The 25,485-nt window shown below is 33.2% G+C and overlaps 1 protein-coding gene across 4 annotated transcripts in view; it reads right to left on the minus strand.

Annotated features, from left to right (window-relative positions):
- LOC126892658 (nose resistant to fluoxetine protein 6-like) overlaps nt 1-25,485 on the minus strand; it is a 149,692-nt gene that overhangs the window by 53,730 nt on the left and 70,477 nt on the right. For all 4 annotated transcript variants that reach the window (XM_050662300.1, XM_050662299.1, XM_050662298.1 and 1 more), the window contains exons 7-8: nt 22,621-22,814; nt 14,492-14,642 (exon numbers count right to left, since the gene is read on the minus strand). In XM_050662300.1, coding sequence (XP_050518257.1) covers nt 14,492-14,642; nt 22,621-22,814 — 345 coding nt within the window. The remainder of the gene's footprint in view (nt 1-14,491; nt 14,643-22,620; nt 22,815-25,485) is intronic.

The following is a 25,485-nucleotide window of genomic DNA, read 5'->3' on the forward strand; positions in this document are numbered from 1 at the left end:
TGTCGCCACCGCCCAGCAAAAACTACCGGACCGATTTCAATGAAATTCGGTATGAGTAAGTTTAAGAGAATTTTGTCGAGAAACTAAGCTTTTAAAAAAAATCTCTCAAAGGGGGGCCGAAATAGGGGGGTTATTTAGGGTCCATTTTTGCAAATTTTGACCGAAACGAATGAAATTTAACTCAAAGTTAGCTCATTGATAGGTTAATCTAAATACGAAATTTGACATTTCCAAATTCAAAATGGCGGCCAAAATGGCCGACTGCCCACCCGACACATTTCTCTACCTATCTAAAAACTTGTTTAAGATAAGTTTAATTTGTCAAAGTCGTTATATAGCCTAAAGATGGGGCTCTAAGAGGAAGATTATTATTTTTCAGAAAAAGTTATGGGTTGCCTATATTTAAGGGGTCAAAATTTGACATAATTTTGAACTAGATTTTCTCAAAAATGGCTCCAAGGAATTTGTTTATTTTTTGATGTAGTTTTGATATCCTCTAGGTAAATGGAATGACATCAGCCAGATTTCTTAATTCCCCATAAGAGGGGAATTATGAATTTTTTATAAAAAAATATTCGGCTGCCCGTAACTTCCTTTGTAATAGAAACTAAAATCTGAAATTTTGCAGATATACATGATACTTTATTATCTATTATAACAATAAATTTTACCCAAAATATGGCTTCCGGTTGAAACGGAAATGAAAAAAAAAATCTTAATTTTTTTAGATACGCCCTGTGTATTTTTACATATTTTGAAAGAATCCAAAATTACCTTTCCAATGACATAAAACTCGTTGCTGTAGCTCAAAAACTCGAAAAGTTACAGTAAATAGAAATTTTGCTATAATCTTGTGTGTGTTCTCTCTCACGCGATGATAGCAGAGCATTATTATAGGGCAGTGAATGAGGGTACTTGGCTCCGAATTCCATCCTACTACATCGATGTACTTGATATTTTCACAGAAGGTAGGGAATTGCTCAAGAAACAAAATCTACCCTATATACTATGGCGCTTTTTATCTTGGGGCGGTTCCCACCCCTTCAAGGGGGTGAAAAATTTGTTGGTCAAAATAACGAAAGTGGCTAGAAAACCTATTTCTAAGCAAAAACTGGTCTATACTTTTTTTTTGAGAACTCGATACTTTTTGAGTTATGCGTAGTTGAAAATTGGCCATTTTCATTGAAAAATTACACCTTTTCGGACGGTTTTACTTTATCGTACTATATACGTAGTATAGTATAATAGATAAAGTTATAGGATCGTGCAAAAAAAATTGTTTCAGATTTCACTTTTTTTCGACGTTTTGAGTCCCCCTGAGTCTAAAAAGCAAATAAAAAAAACATGTCGGAAGTATGTACGTACGTACGTACGTACGTACGTACGTATGTCGCCACCGCCCAGCAAAAACTACTGGACCGATTTTGATGAAATTCGGTATGAGTAAGTTTAAGAGAATTTTGTCGAGAAACTAAGCTTTTAAAAAAAACCTCTCAAAGGGGGGCCGAAATAGGGGGGTTATTTTGGGCCCATTTTTGCAAATTTTGACCGAAATGAATGAAATTCAACTCAAAGTAAGCTCATCGATAGGTAAATAAAAATACGGAATTTGACATTTCCAAATTCAAAATGGCGGCCAAAATGGCCGACCGCCCACCCGACACATTTCCCTATCTATCTAAAAACTTGTTGAAGATAAGTTTAATTTGAAAAAGTCGTTATATAGTCTAAAGATGGGGCTATAAGAAGGATGTTATCGTTTTTCAGAAAAAGTTACGGGTTGCCTATATTTAAGGGGTCACATTTTGACATAAATTTGAACTAGATTTTCTCAAAAATGGCTCCAAGGAATTTTTTTATTTTTTGATATATCTTTGATATCCTATCAGTAAATTAAATGACATTAGTCATATATCTTTCCCCATAGGAGGGGAGTTATGAATTTTTTATAAAAAAATATTCGAGTGCCCGTAACTTCCTTCTTAATAGAAACTAAAATTTGAAATTTTGCAAACATATATGGTACTTTATTATCTATTATCACAATAAATTTTACCAAAAATATGGCTTCCGGTTGAACCGGAAATGAATAAAAAATCTTAATTTTTTTAGATACGCCCTGTATATTTTAACATATTTTGAAAGAATGCAAAATTACCTTTCCAATGACATAAAATTCATTGCTGTAGCTCAAAAAATCGAAAAGTTACGGTAAATAGAAATTTTGCTATAATCTTATGTGTGTCCTCTCTCACGCGTTCATAGCAGAGCATTATTGTAGGGCAGTCAATGAGGGTATTTGGCTCCGAATTCCATCCTACTACATTGATGTACTTGATATTTTCACAGTAAGTAGGGAATAGCTCAAGAAACAAAATCTACCCTATATACTATGGCGCTTTTATCTTGGGGCGGTTCCCACTTCTTCAAGGGGGTGGAAAATTTGTTGGTCAAAATAAGCACGAAAGTGGCTAAAGAACCTATTTCTAAGCAAAAACTGGTCTATACTTTTTTTTTTGGAACTCAATACTTTTTGAGTTATGCGTAGTTGAAAATTGGCCATTTTCATTGAAAAATGACACTTTTTCGGACGGATTTTTTGTGAATACCTTAAAAACTATGCATCTAACTAAAAACACTATATAAAACATTTTTTAGATTATAAATAATAAAGAGATTCGTTCCTTCGTAAATGTTCTATTTATAATACAAAAAGAGATATGGTAGGTGAAAATAGTTTGTTTTTTGGTGCATGCTCAAATTGGTGTATTCAACTTGAAATAACAGAGGAACGGTAGGTTTTAGGTGTATAATGCTACCAACACCTTTTGTAGTGTTTGAAAAGGCCTTTAAAACGAGCACCGTTAAATGTCGGTTACTTACAAACTAAGCGAGATATGGTGCAAAAAAATATATGACTAATGTACTTTAAGGAAAAATGAAAAGTATATACATTTAACTCCCCATCTACCATAATTTAAATGCATTGTTTTCCTTCTATAATACCTTTTAATATATACAGGGTGTCCCAGACTAAGTTACCCACGCTATATCTCTTAAACGAATAGAGATTTTCGAATGGGACAAAAGATGATATATTCTACTTGTAATACACTTTAATATGGCGTACAAAAAAATCATCCCCTAAATAATCATCCCTTAGTTACAACCCCTAACTTTAATTTTTTTAATAGCACCCTGTATATTTTTGTATAGTTTGGATGTGGTCTTTTATCGTCTATTCAACACATTTTTTGAAAATAAAATCGGTTCGTATATAACCTAGAAACTATCAGTTTATTTTTGTTAAATTTTGTGTCCCAGACTAATTTATCCAAGCTATATTTCTTAAACGAATAGAGATTTTCGAATGGCACAAAAACTGATCTATTCCATTTGTAATACACTTTCATATGGCGTAGAAAAAATCCATCCCCTAAATATTCATCCCTAACTTACAGGGTGCTATTAAAAAAAATAAAGTAAAGGGTTGTATCTAAGGGATGAATATTTAGGGGATATTTTTTTCTAGGTCATATTAAAGTGTATTACAAATGTAATAGATCATTTTTGTCCCATTCGAAAATCTCTATTCGTTTATGAAATATAGCCTTGATAAATTAGTCTGGGACACATAATTAACAAAACTAAACTGATATTTTCTTGGTTATTTACGAACCGATTTTATTTTCAAAAAATGTGTTGAATAGACGATAGAAGACAACGTCCAAAACTATAAAAAAATATATAGGGTGCTATTAAAAAAATTAAAGTTAGGGGTTGTAACTAAGGGATGATTATTTAGGGGATGATTTTTTTGTACGTTATATTAAAGTGTATTACAAGTAGAATATATCACCTTTTGTCCCATTCGAAAATCTCTATTTCTTTAAGAGATATAGCGTGGGTAAGTTAGTCTGGGACACCCTGTATATATAGTGTTATTTCTACTTTCAAAATGTTGAACGGGTTTAAAATGAATGGTTTTTATAAAAAATGTGATCAAATTATAGAATGAATTTTTAAATTTTCTTAAAAATCTTCCTTTTTCTCCATGTAATTCGAAAATAAAAATATTTCACCCCTGAGAAGTGGTGGGAACTTCCCCCATGATAAAAGTGCCATAGTATATAGGATAGACTTTGAATTAGGAGATTGGGCTACTCCCAAAATTTCATTAAAATCCATGCAGTAGGATAGAATTTGGAGATAATATCTTGTTCTTAATCTCGCGCATTGACTGGCGTAATCGAAATAGAATGAAATGCAAATATTGTAAACTATTAATTTCTCAGAAAAATGAACTAATTTGAAATGAAAGTATGACTATAATATTCTATTGATTTATGCAATAATCTACACATCTATAGTGTGTCCCCGAAATATGGCATCGAACATTTTCTCAAATGCAGGAATTAATGATGCGTAGAACCATAAAATACTTTTAAGTACAGTAGGTGTTTCTAAAATATCAAAATAACGAGTAACTTTGTTATTTTTATAGAATTCCAGTATCTAGTACCATAACGATAATAGATCGGTACGATAAAGTTCTCGGGCGGCCCTTCCGTCCAGCGTTTTTAGAAAGAGCAAAAAGTTCTCGAGAACACCAACAAAAAATCAAGAGAAAAGAAATGAAGAAACAAAAATTGATCAATTATTAGTGATGGTGAGCCACCTCACCGTTGACATTAAGGAAATAAAAAGAAATCAAAAAGAAAGCAAGGAAGCAATAGAAAAGCTCATTATAGAAAACAGAGCGCTGAGAAAAGAAAATGCGGAACTAAAACAAGAGAATATAGAAATCAAGGAGGAACTCAGAGAAATAACAAACCACATGGAAGTTATGGAAAAACACCGACGAATAAATAACGTAGTCATGAACGGTCTAAGGATAGACACATATGAACAAGCAGGGTTAAAAGAAACAACTAACAATTTCATCAAACAACACTTAGGAGTAGAGGTTAAAATAAGGAATGCTCACAAGCTAGGAGAAAAAACATGCCTCATTGAATTAGAAAACCAAGAAGAAAAAAGAAAAATAATGGAAAAAAAGTATAAGTTAAAAGAAATAAGAGGGCTGAAGGTATATATTAACGAAGATGCAACCATAAGAGAACGAGAAATACAGAAAACAATTAGAAACATTGCTCAGGAAGAAAGAAACAAAGGAAATGAAGTCAAGATTGGAGTAAAAAAAATATGGGTAAACAACAACGAATGGAAGTGGAACGACAAAGAAGGAAAAATGATCAAAACAACATCAAAAAACTAGCAGACAATTGTACCATGGGAATAACGATGACGACACAAGTACAGAAAAAGGATAACGATAATTCAAAAAAAGGACAAAAGAGAAAAAAAATGAAAACCGGACAAAAACACAAGAGAACATGTCGAAAAGAACACTTACTTTTAGGAACATGGAATGTAAGAGGCACATATGGAGAAGGTAAACTTAAACATCTAGCGAGAGAAATCGAAAAGTTCCAATTTGACATAGTAGCCTTGCAGGAGACGAAACAGCTGGGAAATAATATATTAGAAATAGAAGATACAGTGTTTTTTAATAGCGGCGGAAAGAATAGAACATTAGGCACAGGTTTTATGTTACGAAAAGAACTAAAGGAAGCAATAGTAGAATTCAAACCAATATCAGATCGAATATGTAGTATCAGGATCAAGGGAAAATACCAAAAAATCACTCTCATAAATATTCACGCACCATCTGAAGAAAAAGATAATGATGTCAAAGAATCTTTTTACAGTGAACTAAATAGAACAATCGAAAGTATACCCAGATACGACATGAAAATTATTTTGGGCGACGCAAATGCCAAAATAGGGAAGGAAGAAGTATTTAGACCGACAATAGGAAAACATAGTAAACACAATAAAACTAATGAAAACGGACAGTTCCTCATAGATTTTGCAAGAGAAAAAAATATGATCATGATGAGCACATATTTCGAAAGAAAAGAAATACACAAGGAAACATGGATATCGCCAGATAGAAAGACCAAAAACCAAAGAGATCACGTTCTGATCGAAAAAGAAGAGCAGCAATGTATAAAGAAGATTAGAACATACAGAGGACCAGATGCCGACTCCGACCATTACATGGTGGGTATCAAAATGAAGCAACTGATACCTGAAAACAAAAACAAAATAAAAGAAAAGAAATGTATAAATAAACCAATTCGGTTTGCAACAAAAAAAGAGCAAGAAACATACAGAGAAACAATGGAAAGGGAACTAAAAAAGATACAAATAGAAGAACAAACGGAGAACAACTGGGAAATCATAAAGCAAGTAATGAACAAAGCAGCAAAAGAATGTAATAAACAAGAGATTAAAAAGAGGAAGGAGTGGTTCGACATAGAGTGCCAAAAAGAAATAGAACTAAGACAATCATTAAGGATGGAAATGATCAAGAAAGAAACAACAGAGACGCATGATAGATATATAGAACAAAGACAAAAAGTAAAGAGGTTGTTGAAAGAAAAGAAGAGAAAACACTTAGATAATAAGCTAAAAGAAATAGAAGAGAACTACAGAAATAAAGAAATAAAAAACCTGTACCAAGGTGCCAGAAACGAGAAAAGAGGATACCAGCAAAAACCCATATTCGTTAAAAACAAAGCTGGAGATAATATAAGCGGCGAAGCAGAAATAGTAGAGAGATGGAAAGAGTATTTTGACGAATTACTAAATGGCAAGAATAAGCCAAACCAAAATGAATCCATAGAAGTAGAGACAGAAAATGAACAGTTAGAAGACATAGAAGATAATCCACCGAGCAAAGAACAAATCGAGGAAATAATTAAAAATCTTAAAAACAACAAATGCCCTGGAAGCGATAACATAACAGCAGAGATGATGAAATATGGTGGAAAATTGCTGAATGATTGGATACACAAAATCATAAAAGATATATGGTTAAAAGAACGAATACCAGAGGACTGGAAGGAAGCAATTATGTGCCCATTACATAAAAAAGGCGACAAAACAGAATGCAGTAATTACAGAGGAATAGCTTTACTAAATACCGTATACAAAATCCTAGGAAAATCAATAAAAGACAAACTTGAAAAAGAAGCTGAAAATATAATAGGCGAATATCAGTGCGGATTTAGGAGAGGGAGAAGCACAACGGACCAAGTATTCGTAATCAGAGAATTACAAGCAGAAAGCTATGAACACAACCTACCAACGATAGCACTATTCATCGACTTCCAACAAGCATACGATAGAATAAAGAGGAAGAAATTAAAAGAGGCGCTTGAGGAATTGGGAGTTAGCAGAAAGCTACGTAACATGATACATCTTACTCTGGAGAATACAGAAAACAGAGTCAAAATAAACAATCAATCATCAGAAAAATTTATAGTAAACGAAGGATTAAGACAGGGCGATCCTCTGTCATCTTTACTCTTCAACTTATGCCTAGAAAAAATAATGCGAGAAGCGAAAATCAATAAAGAAGGACTCATATATCAAAAAAGACACCAAGTTTTGGCGTTTGCGGATGATGTGGTGTTACTGGCAAGAGGAAAAAAAGAGCTACAGGAGATGGTACAGAGAATAGTAAAAGCAGCGAAGAAAATGGGACTATATATAAATTCAACTAAAACAAAATGTATGGAGTGGACAGATGGTCAGTTTAGGAATGGTCAAAAGTTTAAAGTAAAAGTAGAAGAAGGAACATTATACGAATTCGAAATGGTAGAAAGATTTACATACCTAGGGGCAATAATATCACGTAAACCTATCATTAAAGAAGAAATACAAGCTAGAATAATGGCAGGCAATAGAAGTGTACATGCGCTTAATGTAATGTTGAAAAGCAAGTTTCTATCAAGAAGGGCAAAAGTACAGCTATACAAAACAACTATACAGCCAATAGTAACATACTGCAGTGAGACATGGACAATGACAAAAAATGAACAAAATTTACTGGAGATCTGGGAAAGGAAAATACTGAGGAAGATATATGGAGGAAAAATAAGGGACGGTCTATGGATAAGAAGATCAAATGATGAGTTAAAGCAATTATACAAACAACCTAATATAATAGGAGTGATAAAGGCTCAGAGACTTAGATGGCGAGGTCACATTGAAAGGATGCCAAACACGAGGACTCCAAAAAAGGTACTAAACTACACTATAACTTCAAGAAAGAGAAGAGGAAGGCCGAAAAATAGATGGAAGCAAGACGTCGAAAAAGATTTGGAAAGAATGGGGCTAGAGGGCCAAAAAAGAAAAATGAGTAACAGGAAGGAATGGAGGAAAATCACATATCAAGCCAGAGAAGAGCTCAGCACATAAAGAAACGTGAAAATGAAGAAAAAAAAAACAAACTTTTCAAGCCATGGGCCTCTAATGCCTTTAGTGCTATTGTATATATATATATATATATATATATATATATATATATATATATATATATATATATATATATATATATGTGTGTCGCCTAACCGGATACTGAGGTCACGAGCCGCCACTGGAGGAACTCGACAAAACTACTTGAGGAACTCGACTTCTGACGAAGATTCTAGATTGTGTAGTTTGGCTAGTTTTATTTCAAATGCTGAGCGTTTTCAAGCCTTAGACTTTAAAAATTTGATTAAAGATTTTGCAGCCAAAAATGCTAGAAAAGTGAGTGTTTAGAGTTTAGATAATATGATATTTATTATGAGTATGGAGTCAATGTTAATCACTAATCCAACTTTATACAAATTAAGAATTTAAGAACATGACATTGACGTTTTTCAGTATAAGAGAATAATGAATTGAACGATCTAGAGGCTTATTTGTTGTATTCTTAAATATTTTTATTTTTCAGTACCGTAGCCTATAGCCTATTACTAGTACAATTCATATTATTTTGCTTGTTCTTTTACTTATAATGTCTTTTCAACTCGGCTTTTTTAGTTTTTTGTTGTCATCTGTACTTTTCCCTCGGAATGAAACAAATGGTATTTAATTTTAACAAGTAACTACAACACTAATTAATAATATAATAATTTTAGCAATATTAATAATTTTAGCAATATTAATAATTTTACAAATAACTGCTGTTTGCTAACATTTTGAATTATATATTTTCTATATTCTTCTTAAGGTGCCTTCTCCATTACTGAAGGTTGGCTATAACTACAGCAAATTTCTCTCTATCTTGACAGGTTCTTAGTATCGAATGTGTGTCCATACCTGTCCAGTCTCTCACGTTCTTCAGCCAGGAGCATTTCCTTCTTCCTGAACCTCTTCTTCCTTCCACTTTCCCTTCCATTATGAGTCGTAAAAAGTTGTATCTTTCTCATCTGTGAATTATGTCTAGATAAAACTCGTTTTTCGGTTTTTTACAATATTTAGGAGTTATCTCTCAGTCTCCATTCTTCTCAGCGCCTCGTTGTTGGTCACGTGATCTGTCCAAGAGATATTCGCAGCATCTTTCGAAAAACCAACATCTCAAAGGCTTCTATAAATATAGAATTCTTTCTATACATTTTGCTTTTTCAAAATTTCTATAAATATAGAAATTGTTGTTAGAGCTGATTTGGGGTTTTAGCCAAATTTGCAAACCAAGATTATTTAATTAGTGAATACATTTCAACCTATTTATGTCCGTTTTCAAACGGCAAACCTTCATTAGAGGCATTTCTATTCATTTATGTTATACTTTGTATTACGAAATTTAAAAAGTAAAATTAAAATAAAAGTTTTAATTATTATTATTATTATTAAGTCTTTGTGCTTTAATTACATAATCGTGAAGTTATCGGGGGCCGCTCAGGGTAATTTGGCCTAGGGCCGCAAGTACCCTAAATCCGGCACTGCTTATCACGACCCTAATAGCAACCAATACCGAATGAGAACAAATGCTGAGGTCAAGTAGATGTACAGTGGAACCTCGATAACTCGGATTAATCGGGACCGCGGCCTATCCGGGTTATCGAAAATCCGAGATAGCCGGAGAATATGGTAAAAATTAATAAAATACGGTATACTTACAGATAAACTCCGTTAGAATTTAAATAACATGAAATATATTTATAAATATGCACAGTACCTACTCATTAAAATGACTAAAAAAAACACCAAACACAAACGTAAGCAAACGGAAGCGAACAATATAAGACACACAATACAGTCACAACGACGTAATGTTATTTAAGAACAGTGAAAACTAAAGACCATTGTTTATAAAAGAATTTTTTAAATAGTCTTTCCTAAACGATGCTAAGACAGTTTGAAATAAAAAGGAATAGGTACTACAGACAGGTGGCTGTTGTTTCTGCGGCGTGTGCTATGAGTCATTTTTAATATCGTATAGTTCAAATTACACACATACACATTATCTCTCAAATATTATATTACATACATTTTTATTGTTGAAAGGTTTGTCTGATAATTAACTATTTTGATGGGAAATAAGCCACAATTAAATTGAAAAATAATTTTATTACCGTTTCGCGACGCCCAAATCGGGTCGTTGTCAAAATACAAAATATTGAAAATCAAAATGTTTATTTGATGAAAATCGGTCCGGGTTAGCCGGACTTCCGGGTTATCGGGGCCGACTTATCGGGGTTCCACTGTATAGGGCAAGCGACGTAGTCCAAGAAATTAAATCTCAGCGTCTAAGCTGAAGGAATCAACTCGGCTCAGCTCAAACTTCTATCGCCGAAAGTTAAAAACCAAATTAAAGCTGAAAGAATTTTTTTTAAGACCGATACTACTTAAAACAGGAGAGCAATACAAATTATTAATCTACCTGCTCTTACTGTCTTACATGGATGAATGATAAACTGATAATCATGACACTACACACTGTCTCTTGAAAGTGATTCGAAGGAATGATCTAAATGAACGTTTTTCTTTGCGGCAATATGTATTTGGGTCAGGCTACACGCGTTATTTACAAAATATCTTATTACCAAATATTAGAGACCAAAGAGTTCGAAGAGAACAAAGAGTTCGAAAAGAACAAATTATTGTTTATGATTCGCAATAGTTAACTAAACTAGCAGGCCACACATGCTTTAATATAATAACAAATTGCTTTAATATGATATACAGAGTGATAAATATATTGTTTAATATCGGATATGAAAATTTGAGTGCCCTTTTTGAGTAAGATTGCGCAAAAAATCCGAATAGGAATATTTTTCCTCGCGGATGCGCAGTGGTTTTCTGGACTATACTAAATGGGTACCGGCTAAACAATATCAGATATGCAGATGACACCGTCCATAGTATTTTCGGACAGCCAAGAAGACCCACAAGTCCTTATGAAGAAAATAATGTACTACAGTCAACAATATAAACGTAAAGAAGAAAAAACTTATAATTAATAACAAGAAAAAGTGACTATCTGACCACCAACAGATCACGAAAGATATAATACTTCGTACACATAATGTGAAACGAATGCAGATATTTCCTCCTACAAGAAATTCCCTCGTCATCCTCGAAGGAAAAGTATTTGGAAAGCGGGGTCCAGGAAGAAGTAGATCATCCTTCTCACCTATTATCGTGGGGTTTTGAATATGTATATAAATTTATACTCGGAGAGATAGAAGCGGATTTTGTGCGTGATAAGTAATATGGAAAAACTATACGGAGATATGTTGAATTAGTTGTGTAAATACATGACTTTTCCCAACGGCCGGAAACCAGAGTGGAGACTAGGGTAGTTATAAGGAGTCAAATTCGCGGTTTTCATTTTTTTTGTGACGCTCATGATCGAGATAGTGCACCAAAATTTTGGAATAAACAGGTCATGACGTAACTAAGTAAAATCTCCAGGGGTGGAACGCTGTGTGGCTGACAAAGGGATGGGGCAGGGGTAAATATAAAAAATATAAGGGATTTATTTAAAAAATATAAGGGATTTATGGGGTATGATGATGATGTAGTGTTAACAGGAAATAGTGAAAAAGACTTAGAACAAAACTGGAACAGTGGAGACAAGCTCTAGAGGAAAAAGGTTTAAAACTTAGTAGGACAAAAACAGAGTATTTGGAATGTTTATTTAAAGATGGTGTTACTACAAATAAAATGGTATCTTTGGATGGTGAAATGATTGTGAAAAGCAATAGTTTTAAGTACCTAGGATCGGTATTACAGAGTAATGGAGAAATAGATGGAGATGCATGCAGTAGAATTAGGGCTGGATGGATGAAGTGGAAAGAAGCGAGTGGTGTGTTGTGTGACAGAAAAATTCCAATGAAGTTGAAGGGAAAATTCTATAAAACAGCCATAAGACCGGCTATGATGCACGGAACTGAATGTTGGGCAGTGAAAAAGAAAGAGGAACAACAGATGTATGTTGCGGAAATGAGAATGCTTAGATGGATGAGTGGAGTGACAAAGAAAGATAAAATTAGAAATGAGTATATTAGGGGAAGTCTAGGTGTGGCACCAATTGATGCGAAAATGAGAGAGCATAGGTTAAGATGGTTTGGTCATGTTCAACGTTGAGACGTTAATCACCCAATACGAAGAATAGCTGAAGTGCAGATTCCTGGAAGGAGTAGGAGAGGAACACCAAAGAAGACCTGGGGGGGAGACGATAAGGCAGGATATGTTGGTAAAGGGGATTAACATTGATATGACCCAAGATAGAATTGTGTGGAGAAATGCAATTAGGGAAGCCGACCCCGCATAGGGATAAGGCAAAGAGAATGATGATGATGATAAGGGATTTATTGTGACGCTCATGATCGAGATAGTGCACCAAAATTTGGGAATAAGTAGGGCATGACGTAACTAAGTAAAATCTCTGGGGACGGAACGCTGCGTGGCCGACAAAGAGGTGGGGGTAGGAGTGAATATAGAAAATATAAAGGGTTTTTTGCGACGTTCGTGATTGAGATAGTGCAGCAAAATTTGGGAATAAGTAGACAATGACATAACTAAGTAAAATCCCGGAGACGGAAACCAGAATCGGGGACCGGGGACGAGGGTAGTTAAAAGGGATCAAATTCGCGGTATTTATTTTTTTTGTGACGCTCATGATAGAGACAGTGCATCAAAATTTGGGAATAAGTAGTTCATGACGTAACTAAGTAAAATCCCCAAAGAAGGAAACCAGAATCGGGCGGGGACGAGGGTAGTTATAAGGTATCAAATTCGCGGTTTTTATTTTTATTGTGACGCTCATAATCGAGACAGTGCACCAAAATTTGGGAATAAGTAGGTCATGACGTAACTAAGTAAAATCTCCAGGGATGGAACGCTTCAGGGCAGGGGTAAATATAAAAAATATAAAGGATTTATTGTGACGTTCGTGGTCGAGATAGTGCACCAAAATTTGGGAATAAGTAGGTCATGACGTAACTAAGTAAAATCTCTAGGGACGGAACGCTGCGTGGCCGATAAAGAGGTGGGGGTAGGGGTGAATATAAAAAATATAATATAAAGGGTTTTTTGCGACGTTCGTAATTGAGATAGTGCAGCAGAATTTCGGAATAAGTAGACAATGACATAACTAAGTAAAATCCCGGAGACGGAAACCAGAATCGGGGACCGGGGACGAGGGTAGTTAAAAGGGATCAAATTCGCGGTTTTTATTTTTTTTGTGACGCTCATGATAGAGACAGTGCACCAAAATTTGGGAATAAGTAGACCATGACATAACTAAGTAAATTCCCCAGAGTCAGGGAAGAGGGTAGTTATACGGGGTCAAATTCGCGGTTTTTATTTTTTTTGTGACACTCATGATCGTGATAGTGCTCCAAAATTTAGGAATAAGTAGGTCATGACGTAACTAAGTAAAATCTCCAGGGGCGGAACGCTGCGTTGCCGGCAAAGGGGTGGGGCAGGGGTGAATATAAAAATTATAAAGGATTTTTGTGAAGTTTGTGATCGAGATAGTAAACCAAAATTTGGGAGTAAGTAGATCATGACGTAAACAAGCAAAATCTCCAAGGGCGGAAACCAGAGTTGGGGATGAGGTTAGTTTTAAGTGGTCAAAGTCGCAGTTTGTATTATTTTTTTGTGACGCAGAACATCATTTGTCCCCCACGCAGCGTTCCCCCCTGCAGATTTTACGTAGTAATGTCATGATCTGCTTATTCCCAAATTTTGGTGTACTATCTCGATCATGAACGGCAAAAAAAACCTTATAGTTTTATACTCACTCCTGCCTACCACCCCTTTGTACCCCAAGCAGCGTTTCGCCCCTGGAGATTTTACTTAGTTACGTCATGACCTACTTATTCCCAAATTTTGGTGCACTCTCTCGATCATGAGCGTCACAAAAAAAAAATAATAAAAACCGCGACTTTGACCCCTTATAGCTACCCTCGTCCCCCACTCTGGTTTCCGGCCGTTGGGTAAAGTCATGTACACAACTAATTCAACGTATCGCCGTATAGTTTTTTCATATTACTTATCACGCACAAAATCGGTTCCCAGCTCTTAAACTCTTAGGAAAATAAATTATTAGTACATAAATATTCAGAAATATTTTAAGTACCTTTTGTTTGAACATCTCGACATTTCTTGTTTTATATATGATATAACCAAAGATAACACCAAGAAGGGGACCACATGTGTTTCCAGAGAGTGACATAAACTGTTTTTGCCAATGTGGATTTCCCCCTAGGTTTTTCATGTCATACACAGTCCTACAAATAAAATAAAAACATTAGGATAATAGTCAGATGATATTAAATAGTAAATCATTTACAGTTTATAGTTGTTATACCAAATCCTTCTTTCAATGCGTCATAGCTCATCGAATTTTCTCTAACGCAAATTATGTATTTGATGTTCGAGAAAGAGTTTTTAAAAAAGTATTTTATTTTCAAAATATAAATCAAAATGTGAAACAACAGAAGTGTTAAACAAACTGAACTAAGTTAATCAAAAGTTGAATACAAGTAGCAAAAAGTTATTATGATATGAAAGTCCCTCTATTTATAAGATATTATTGCGCAGATTCTAGTATCGTAGAATCTGCAGAATCCAGTGGCGTAACTCGCATTAAATTCAAGTGACAGAAAAAAGCGTAAGTCCGTGATTATTATACATAGAACTCATAAAATTATGTATTGGTTAACGGTAGTTGAATATTTCACAATGTGAAGGGGTAAAATTACAAGTTTGTCATTCTAGGTTAGTGTATTTCGACATTTTATAGTGAAAATTTTATTTTATATTTATTGATTTTTTCATTAAAATATTTTAAATTAATATTCAGGCAAATATGTATGTAAATATTAATATAATTTATACAGGGTGTTTCATTGGGAAACGGAAATACTTTAAAGGTGAATAGAGGTCACCGAGCCGGTTTGGGATACACTACATTTTTTGCCCTACTGACTTTTATAATCAAGTTACAGGGTGTTTTTTTTCGATTTTGCCCATTTATTTCCTAAGCCATAACTTTAGAACCACCCTGTATATTTTTTTATATTTGGTACACATATGTCTCATTCAAAACCCAAACGACCGACATACTAACCATAAGAAAAATCCAGGTCCGGATTAACAAAAAATTATAAAGTATTTTTTGACCTCAAAACAACACCCTGTATATTAAAATTTTGAAAATCTGTTTGCATATTTGAAAAGATCACAAAAAAGTAAGTTTAATATTTCTCTTCAATTTTTCGGCCAGACAATTTTATGACTTTAATTTTGAAATTATATCGAATTTTTTAAGAACTCTGACATTAAAAAGCTGATATTATTAACTTTTAGTTATAAATTATTAAAGTTAATGAATAAATACTCATTTTAAACATAATCAATACTTATTTACAACATTGCAACGACTCAATTACTAATGACAAGAAAAATGTAGGTCCGGATTAACAAAAAAATATAAAGTAATTGTGACTTTGAACCAACACCCTGTATATTGCAATTTTGAAAATTTGTTTTTTAAAAGAACATAGAAAACTGTGATTCAAGATTTATTTTAATTTTTTACGCCGTTGATTTAATTACATCAATTTTGAAATTATATTGAAATTTTAAAGAATTCTCAGATTAAAAACCAGGTGTTATTAACTTGTAATAATTTAATGTTAATGAATCAATACTTATTTTAAATATACCTAATACTTATTTACTACGTTGGCTTCATGGATTCTCTGGATTTGCAGCTGTATGCACATCATTAAAAATTAGAATTGCGAGAATTGGGATATTTTAACGATTTAGTAAATTATTAAAAAAACAGGCATTGTTCTTAATTTTTCTGGCAGCTTCTTGTCACCTTGACAGAATTAATCAATATTATTTCAAAATTGCCGTAATTAAATTAGCTGCGCAAAAATTTGACATGCACCTTTTACCGCAGTTTTTTATGCTCTTTTAAAATACTCAAACAAATTTTCAAAATTTCAATATACAGGGTGTTATTTCAAGGGCACAATTACTTTATATTTTTTTGGTTAATCCGGACCTGGATTTTTCTTGTGATTACTAATTGGGTCGTTCCAATGTGGTAAATAAGTATTGATTATTTTTAAAATGAGTATTTATTCATTATCTTTAATAATTTATAACTAAAAGTTAATAATATCTGCTTTTTAATATCAGAGTTATTAAAAAATTCAATATAATTTCAAAATTAAGGTCATAAAATTGTCTGGCCGGAAAATTGAAACGAAGCATTAAACTTACTTTTTTGTGCTCTTTTCAAATATGCAAACAGATTTTCAAAATTTGAATATACAGGGTGTTGTTTTAAGGTCACAATTACTTTATAATTTTTTGTTAATCCGGACCTGGATTTTTCTTATGGTTAGTATGTCGGTCGTTTGGGTTTTAATTGAGACATATGTATACCAAATATTAAAAAAATATACAGGGTGGTTCTAAAGTTATGGCTTAGGAAAGAAATGGGCAAAATCGATAAAACACCCTGTAACCCAGTTATAAAAGTCGGTAGGACAAAAAATGTAGCATATCTAGAACCGGATTGGTGACCTCTATTTACCATTAAAATGTTTCCGTTTCCCAATGAAACACCATGTATAAATATCTTCTTCTTTCTCTTTTTATCGGCTTACATACTTAAATATTGGCAATTGTCAGATTTGACTAAAATGTCATGCAATGATATGCGAAATTCTTAAAATCCTATATAAAGTCAAAATTAATGACGCACTGAAAGAAGGGTTTGGTATAAAGTGTATAAAACAATGTTACAAGTATAGTAGGTATACAGTGATGAGTGTACTAAGAACCAGCCAAATAACACAATAAAAAATAATACGTTGTGTAATAAAAAGAGTTGAAACAGGTACAGGTGTAAAATTTATCGATAGAAACCTATTTTACATTACATGACATAGTTTTCCACGTTTCTGTCACTGTGATAGAAGAATTTTTTAAGATTTTATAAAATTCTTCTGTCACAGACGTCTAAAGTCTATAGGATGGTGCCACCTGCATATCTGAAGTTGTTTAGCCGGTACCCATTCAACCATGACGTAACCTAACTTGATTAAATTGCACAAATGAACCAATCATACCAGAAAGTAAAGAAATAACTTCTTTTTTCATTAAATCTAACTACGTTTCTGCAAACTTGCAGCTGTGGGTAGGGTAAGGCAGATAAACGGCCTATTAAAAATATCTCGAGAACCAAAGTCAACTTAAGCATGAAAATTGGAATGAGGAGGTTTTGAAGGGTGATCTATTTAATGAAAATATTTTCAACTATTTGCTACTTCCGGTTATACCGGAAGTTGCTTATAACTTCGTTTATTTTAATGGGACACCCTGTATATTTTTATATTTTTGGATTCTGCTCCATTTATTCTTTCTTGAAATGAGGATTTGTAATATTATACAGGGTAGTTTAAAAGATAATTACGTTTTTTATTAATCTCCTAGCAATTTTCACACCCTGTAGAATTGTAGTAGTTTGACATGTGTGTGTGTGTGTGTGTGTGTGTGTGTGTGTGTGTGTGTGTGTGTGTGTGTGTGTGTGTGTGTGTGTGTGTGTGTGTGTGTGTGTGTGTGTGTGTGTGTGTGTGTGTGTGTGTGTGTGTGTGTGTGTGTAGGGGGGCACGCGCGCGCCTATCTATGAGTGTGTATCCATTAGCCTATTCTATTTTGATCATTCTTTCCATTTTTTTTAACAACTGTTATAGAGAGAACCCGTAATAACAACATAGCCCTAATCTTCTATTGACTTATACACACAACCAAAGTTATATGGAATCATCTGATATTTCTTATTATTTCGTGCGAATTTAAAAAAACGAACATACGATGTCAAACAATCAAATACATAACAATTAAATAAAACAATAAAGTTTTTAAAAAATGAAAATGAAAATGAAACTAGTCGTTTTAAAGTCAATAGCATAAAAAATTTTAATGTAAAACGATCTTTCAATGTAAAGATATACATCCATCGAATGTACACTAGATTTTTTTCTATTCGAAGTAGATAGAATAAAATTATTGGGATGGCCGGTTAATGAACTCGGATTGCCCGATGCCAGATCAAATTTAGCGTCGTAACCACTACAACTACATAAACCATTTCGGGAACAATCGTTAATTTTATTATACTTGTGTAGCTTAATAACTTCTAAACGGCTTAACCGATTTTAATCACTAAACATGAGTTTGAAACGTATTGACAAGTTTTATCTGATGCATTTAAGGTCAAGTATGATAACTGAAGCTATTACAGGAATTATTAAGCTTGAAAAACCGTTTTCCCCATAGGAAATAGATTTGGTCATACTTATGAAGCCTATAACTTAAAATTTCGAATTTTCCCGGATATGAGGTATACACCGTCAGATTCGCCTAGAGTCCTTCTACAAACGCTCAATTATTGACGCAATTGGTAGGTTGAAATTTTGAGTAATTGTCGAGAAACCAAAATTTTCAAAGTTCAGTTTTTCAGTTTTCCGGCGATACTGAGCCGTGTGTATGTCTGATCCTGACGGCTTAGACACCATTTGAAAGCTTAGCTCAACATTATTGATTTGGTGTATTTGCGGTTCTCCTGTCTCTTCTTGAACCGAAGATATATACCCCAAAAATGTGCCGTTTTGTACCTACCAAGTCCTATAGCTGGCTTATGGGTGGTCAAAAGTCACAAACTACACCGGTTCTGAATTGGCCCTGGCCCCCTCTTCAAACAGAAAAAAAATTCAGATAGATTTAACTTTTCCAGCCACAGACATACATCTCCACAAACATTTTCCCTTTTTTAAATAGAAATTTTTTTAAATAGAAATATTTCTGAGCTCGGTAAGTTTTGAATAGTATAAATAATTTTCAAAATTAGATATGCGTTGGAAAGGTAATGATCAGTACTATTATGGCGCGTCCGCATTGGTAAATTTTTCGTGCGTTTTGAACTAATGGTTCGTCGCAAGAATTTTCGTCGCAAGAATTTGCGTCGCAAATTTTTACCAGTGAGGACGCGGTGCTCTAGCAGCGAAAATTTATTTTAGTCCAGGGCGCATCTGTTTTGAGATGGACGTTGAGAGGTGACTCAAATTTTTTTGCAGAAATTACTTAAAAATAAATCAAATAATAATATTTGAGTTATCCTCCCTCTCAAAATGGTCCGGAACATTGTTTAAATAATCAAAATGTCAAAATATGAAGGAAAAATTCGATTTTTTTATTGGTTTTTTGATTATAACTTTAAAACTGTTTATCTCTGAGAAAAGTTGTACTGGCATAAAAGTTGCGTAATTAAATTTACTACAATATGGAATTGGTTAAAAATTTAAAAAATAGTCACCCTTGTTGCAAAGTCGCAATTATTGCGAAAAAAACCATCCAAAAACAAGTACATATTCGCATTTTACGTTTTTCAACCTTTTATGTTAAACTTAGGCCCTTCATATTTTACCCAGAAAAACTTTATGATATAATGAAACAACACTGTAAATTTTATTAAGATCGGTTTAATAGATTTTGTAAAATAAATTTTGCAATCCAGCTTTCGCAAAAAAAATTAATTTTTTTAAAATGTTGCAGGACTGAAAATAAAGCAGATAGCAAGTTGAATTTTTTTTGCTTATTGAAGTGTACTGTACCTTTCATTTGCAATTTGCAAAATTAAAATCGATTAATTACCACGCGGCGTCAGGAAATTTTTTAAATAAACATTAATTTTTGGTGCTACGCGCAGGACAGCGGTGTTCGATTCACACAAGTTGATTTCAACCAAAATTTCTTCCAATCTTTATCTAATATAATATTTTCTTACCCTATATTTTGTTGTATTTTAATATTTTAATTCCACAAAAATCAAACTAATTTTATTATTGTTTGTGAAATATTGTTTAAACAATTGCATATGTTTAAAAATAATAAACTTTTATTCTCTAAGTTAAAATATATGAACAAATAAAGTTTTTGCTAAAAAAAGTGTTATTTCAAAGAATAGAGTATGTGTTTTTATTTTGCAATAAACAAATTTATTTATTTATTTTGAAATGTAATAAAAATTAAAATGTATCAATCATTATCAAAGGTCACTGGAATGCCCAATCAGAGCAAACTCTCCGCTGTCCTGCGCGTAACACCAATAATTAATGTTTATTTTAAAAAAATTCCTGACGCCGTGGTAGTTAATCGATTATAGTTTCGCAAATTGCAAATGAAAGGTACAGTACACTTCTATATGCAAAATAAATTTCAACTTGCTATCTGCTTTATTTTCAGTCCTGTAACATTTTGAAAAAATGAATTTTTTTTGCGATAGCTGGATTTCAAAATTTATTTTGCAAAATCTGTCAAACCGATTTTAATGAAATTTACAGTATTGTTTTATTGTACCATAAAGTTTTTCTGCGTGAAACGTGAAGGTCCTAAGTGTATCATAAATGCTTGAAAAACGTAAAATGCGAATACTTGTTTTTGTATGGTTTTTTCGCAATTATTGCTATTTTGCAACAAGGGTGACTATTTTTTAAATTTTTAACCAATTCTATATTGTAGGAAATTTAATTACGCAACTTTTATGTAAGTACAACTTTTCACGGAAATGAATACTTTTAAAGTTATAATCAAAAAACGAAGAAAAAAATCGAATTTTTCCTTCATTTTTTGACATTTTGATTAATTAAACAATGTTCCGGACCTTTTTGAGAGGGAGGATAACTCAAATATTATTATTTGAGTTATTTTCAAGCAATTTCTGCAAAAAAATTTGAGTCACCTCTCAACGTCCAAATGTACCAATATTTTTACAGATGCGCCCTGGTCTATTTATCGTTCGTTGCGCGTACCTGCTCAGGTTGTGTAGAGTAAATCACAGAACTGGTTTTCGGGTTAAATAAGTAGACGGGTAGGAAATATTATTATGGATTTATCCAGGGAAGATGTTTTACTATTAATCCAGGAATATAGTAAGCATCCTAATCTATGGGATCCAAAGAATAAATTTCATTATAACAAAAATAAAACAGCTGAATCTTAGGAAGAAATTGGAAGAGTTTTTGATGTTGAGGGTGTACAAGGAAAACAAAAAAATATTAAGTTTATTAGGCTCTTACTGAAGGGAAAAAGCCAAAGGCAAGAAAACAATTAGAACAGTCTTCCGAAGTAAAACGCGCCACAAAAGAGCTTCAAAATGTATCAAAGTTACTCTTTTGTGACGCGTTTTACTTGAAATTGAGCAAATAGTATGGAAAAATATTGTAAAATAAAACTAGAATTTTGTTTTGCATCAAAATGAAAATATATTTTCGCGCCACGTAATATTCATATCAGCTCTTTTGTAGCTGGAATATTGTATGCGCCACTCATTTTCCGGCGTTTAGCGGTTTTTTATTCTTGTTAGCTATATTAAAAATCATTTGAACATATAAATATAATTTTTGAAGTCAAACTACTACAATTCTACAGGGTGTGAACGTCGCTACGAGATTAATAAAAAACGTAATTATATTTTAAACTACTCTGTATAACATTACAAAACCGCATATTGTTTTAAGAAAGACGGCATCAAGTAGAATCCAAAAATGTAAAAATGTGCATCGTGTCCCATTAAAAAAACTAAGTTATAAGCAACATCCGGTATAGCCGGAAGTAGCAAATAGGTGAAAATATTTTGATGAAAATTCTTCAAAACCCCGTCATTCCATTTTCATGATTCTTCTGTCTTTAGTAATAGGCCGTTTATCTGCCTCACCCCGTAAGATCTCATTAATTGTGGGTTTTTATAGTCGGTTCGCTAAACTCAGACACAAGTGACTGGTGATTTTAGTAAGTAATTTTTTTAGTAAAAAAAATCACTAAATAGTTAATAATTACTAAATAGAGAGTAATTTTGCGAATTTTGGCAAAATTAGCCAAAAACAAAAAAATTACCTACTAAAATCACTAGCCAGGGCCTCGATTTTTGACCCTTCGCTTCGTTATCGAACGCATACGTTTCGTTTACCAAACAGATACGAAGCGAATACGTTCGATAACGAAGCGACGCGTCAAAAATCGAGGCCCAGTTTTGTCGTGAGATTATCGAACCGACTATACCAATACTTTATATTGGTTTGGAGAGATAACTGGTGAACATATCTAATATAAACATTTTATCATTGTTATCACGATGCTCTAATTAAAAATCAAAAACCATTTATAAGGGAGAACAATACTTACTCTGCCCTTGGTATAGTAAAAGCTTCCAACTTGTTGATATAGTTGATGTAGAATGTGATTAATATACCTGTACATAATAAACTTCCAACTATATGCAAGATATATTTTTCATGTTTTTTTATATACCATAACAGTAGCAAAAGCAGGATGAAATATTGCGTATCTAGTGCTACAGACCATGTTGTAGGTGTACACTGAAATCAATAATAACATTTTTTAGTCTAATTTATCAAAATTTGTCACATAATTATTGAAAAAGGAGAGTAAAATATTGGGGTACAAAAATTTTGAGGATTATGCGTATCGTACACTGTTTATATATAGTATTTTCAACTAGAAAAGCGTTTAACCCTTAACCACTGACATGCGACACGCGGTATGTTCCAACTCCAATTCAGTCGAATTCGGGACAAGGCTGAAAAAATACCTGAAATCCGGGACTGTTTTATTTTATTTATCAACGGGCAATCACCCAATTAAAATACAGTATAAACATTAATCACAGGAGATTTATAACCTAACCTAAAGTAAATTTAAAAATTTTAATCATACAAACTAGGAACATTAAATAAATAACAAACATTAACGAAAAATGTACAAAACACAAGGATATCAAGTTATCACGCACAGTTTTTAAGCTGAGCTTTAAATTTATTTGGAAAACTGTAACAATCTAAACCTTCCGAATATTGCTTAGCAAATCTAGGTGTTCTGGACATGAAGGAGTTGTGTCCGTAGTTAGTGCGATGCGGTCTAATGTAAAAAGGTTGAATTAGCCTCGTTTGTCTACTGGGAACATGGAGGCTAATTTTCTCCAATAGTTGAGGACTAAAATTATTGGAGTGTAGTATATTATAAAACATTGTGAGATCCTTATGCATGCGTCGGATTTGGAGAGAGGTTATGTTGAGTGACTTTTCTATATTAGAATAGTTAATTTCATCAACCCTCTGATTTTGTTTAAATGCAACAAATCTTAAGAACTTGTGCTGAACTCTCTCAATAGCTAGAATATGGGTGAAATATGTTCAATGAATATCGGGCCATTTTTTTAGTATGAACTGTAATATCATCATTTTATTGATTATTTAACATTGTTAAGTTGACAATGCTTTTTTTGAGCGATTAAGCCACAATTGGTTGTACTGATAATTACATTTCTGTTAGTTTTTGACATTTCGATTTCTAATCTAGAAATCGTTCTCAAGATAGGAAAAATTATAAAATCAACTTATGTTGAATTTCCATGTAAATATTACCTTCATCAGTAGCCTCTCTCGATCAACTGCTGGACATAGGCCTCCCCAGTACATATCATCCTGGTCTATTTTACCCATTTTACCATGTTTGATCTTGCTGGAGCGATCCCCGTTCTTATCGTATTCATAGATTTCCACGTTTTAAAATCTAGAGACTGGCCGGTTCATTGAACCTGGGCAAGAGGAAAATACTCAGGCGGTTTATCCTGCACTGTTTTGAGGAAGCTTTTCCTGTATTTTAGTCACTTTCGTGGTGTTCGAGCTTTGCATAGTCCACGTTGAGGTTTCTACAAAACCCGCTGCTTTATATAGATTTGAGAGTGGCTTTGGTTTCACGCACCCCGTTACTATCCTGCATGTCTCATTTAGCGCAGTATCAACTTGTTTTCTGTGAGCAGACCTGTCCCAAACGGGGCATATTCAGTAGTTGAGAAACAATGCCTGTGCCGTTGTTCTTAAGATGCCAGGGGCCTGATTCTAATTAATTTCGAGGTCGCAATTTAATTTCGACTCCGCCATGATGGTCGCAATTTATAGCGATTTTTATTCATTTCAATATTAGTTACAACTGGGGATATTAACGTTATCATTTTGACACTGCTCATAATTTGGGTTGGCGCTCCGGTTTATTGGATTTATTGGCTACGCAACCACCGCAACATTTTTTGATAGTCTGGGAAAATTGTCGAAAAAATGCCATTTTTGAGAAAAGTTGTTTACCAGCTATTTTATTGCAAAAATCGAATCTTAAGATTGCATATATTAGTAATGTGGGGTATGACAAGTCCTCAGAAAGTGTGTTATTTTATTTATAAACAAATTAGCACTCCTAAATCTTATTTTTAATTAGTGCTCTGTAACTCCTAAGATTTTTCCTTTAAACTAAACACACTCGAATAGAAATTCACCGTAATTTAGTTCTGCACAAAGTTATTTTTTCACGATTTTCTTCAACAAAAATTTTACTCGAAAAATCCGAGTATTCTAAAATAAATCTGCAAGTTTCAATTAAAATTTTAGGGAATTAATTATTTATCAATAATTAAATAAATTGATGACATGAAAGATTTTTTATAGTAGATTATATATCAGGAGGCCGGCGACAATCTAACCAATAGTTTGGCAATAATTAAAATGTTAATTACAAACTTTCGGTCGAAGTTTAGTAATAACCAGAAAGATTATGATACACCAGAATAACTATGATTTTCGTATAAAAAAGCACTGTACCTATTCAACGTACTTTACAGAATTGAAATTGGACTATTTGAGCGGTCTCAGGAATGTTATAAAGAAACAATTTTTTGCCTTAAAAACAAATAGAACCCCTCAGAAAATATTACATTAAATTAAATTAAGCTAACGCTGTTGAAACTGGCACGACATCTGTGCCCTTTTCGAAGAAAAAAATTGAATTGCGAAGAGTGGTTCCAGGTATAACCGGTCAAATTTGACCGGCATTTGCGACAGAGTTATAAACAACAGGATTTCAATCTTTGAACCATTACCTTTTTATTCCGGTCCTCTTTGTACACACGAATTTTCATATTTTCAAGACACTCACAACAAAAAATATTTGTCACCAAGTTATTTAATTATTGATAAA

The sequence above is a fragment of the Diabrotica virgifera genome, chromosome 9 (genome assembly GCF_917563875.1).
Source record: "Diabrotica virgifera virgifera chromosome 9, PGI_DIABVI_V3a".
NCBI classification, from domain to species: domain Eukaryota; kingdom Metazoa; phylum Arthropoda; class Insecta; order Coleoptera; family Chrysomelidae; genus Diabrotica; species Diabrotica virgifera.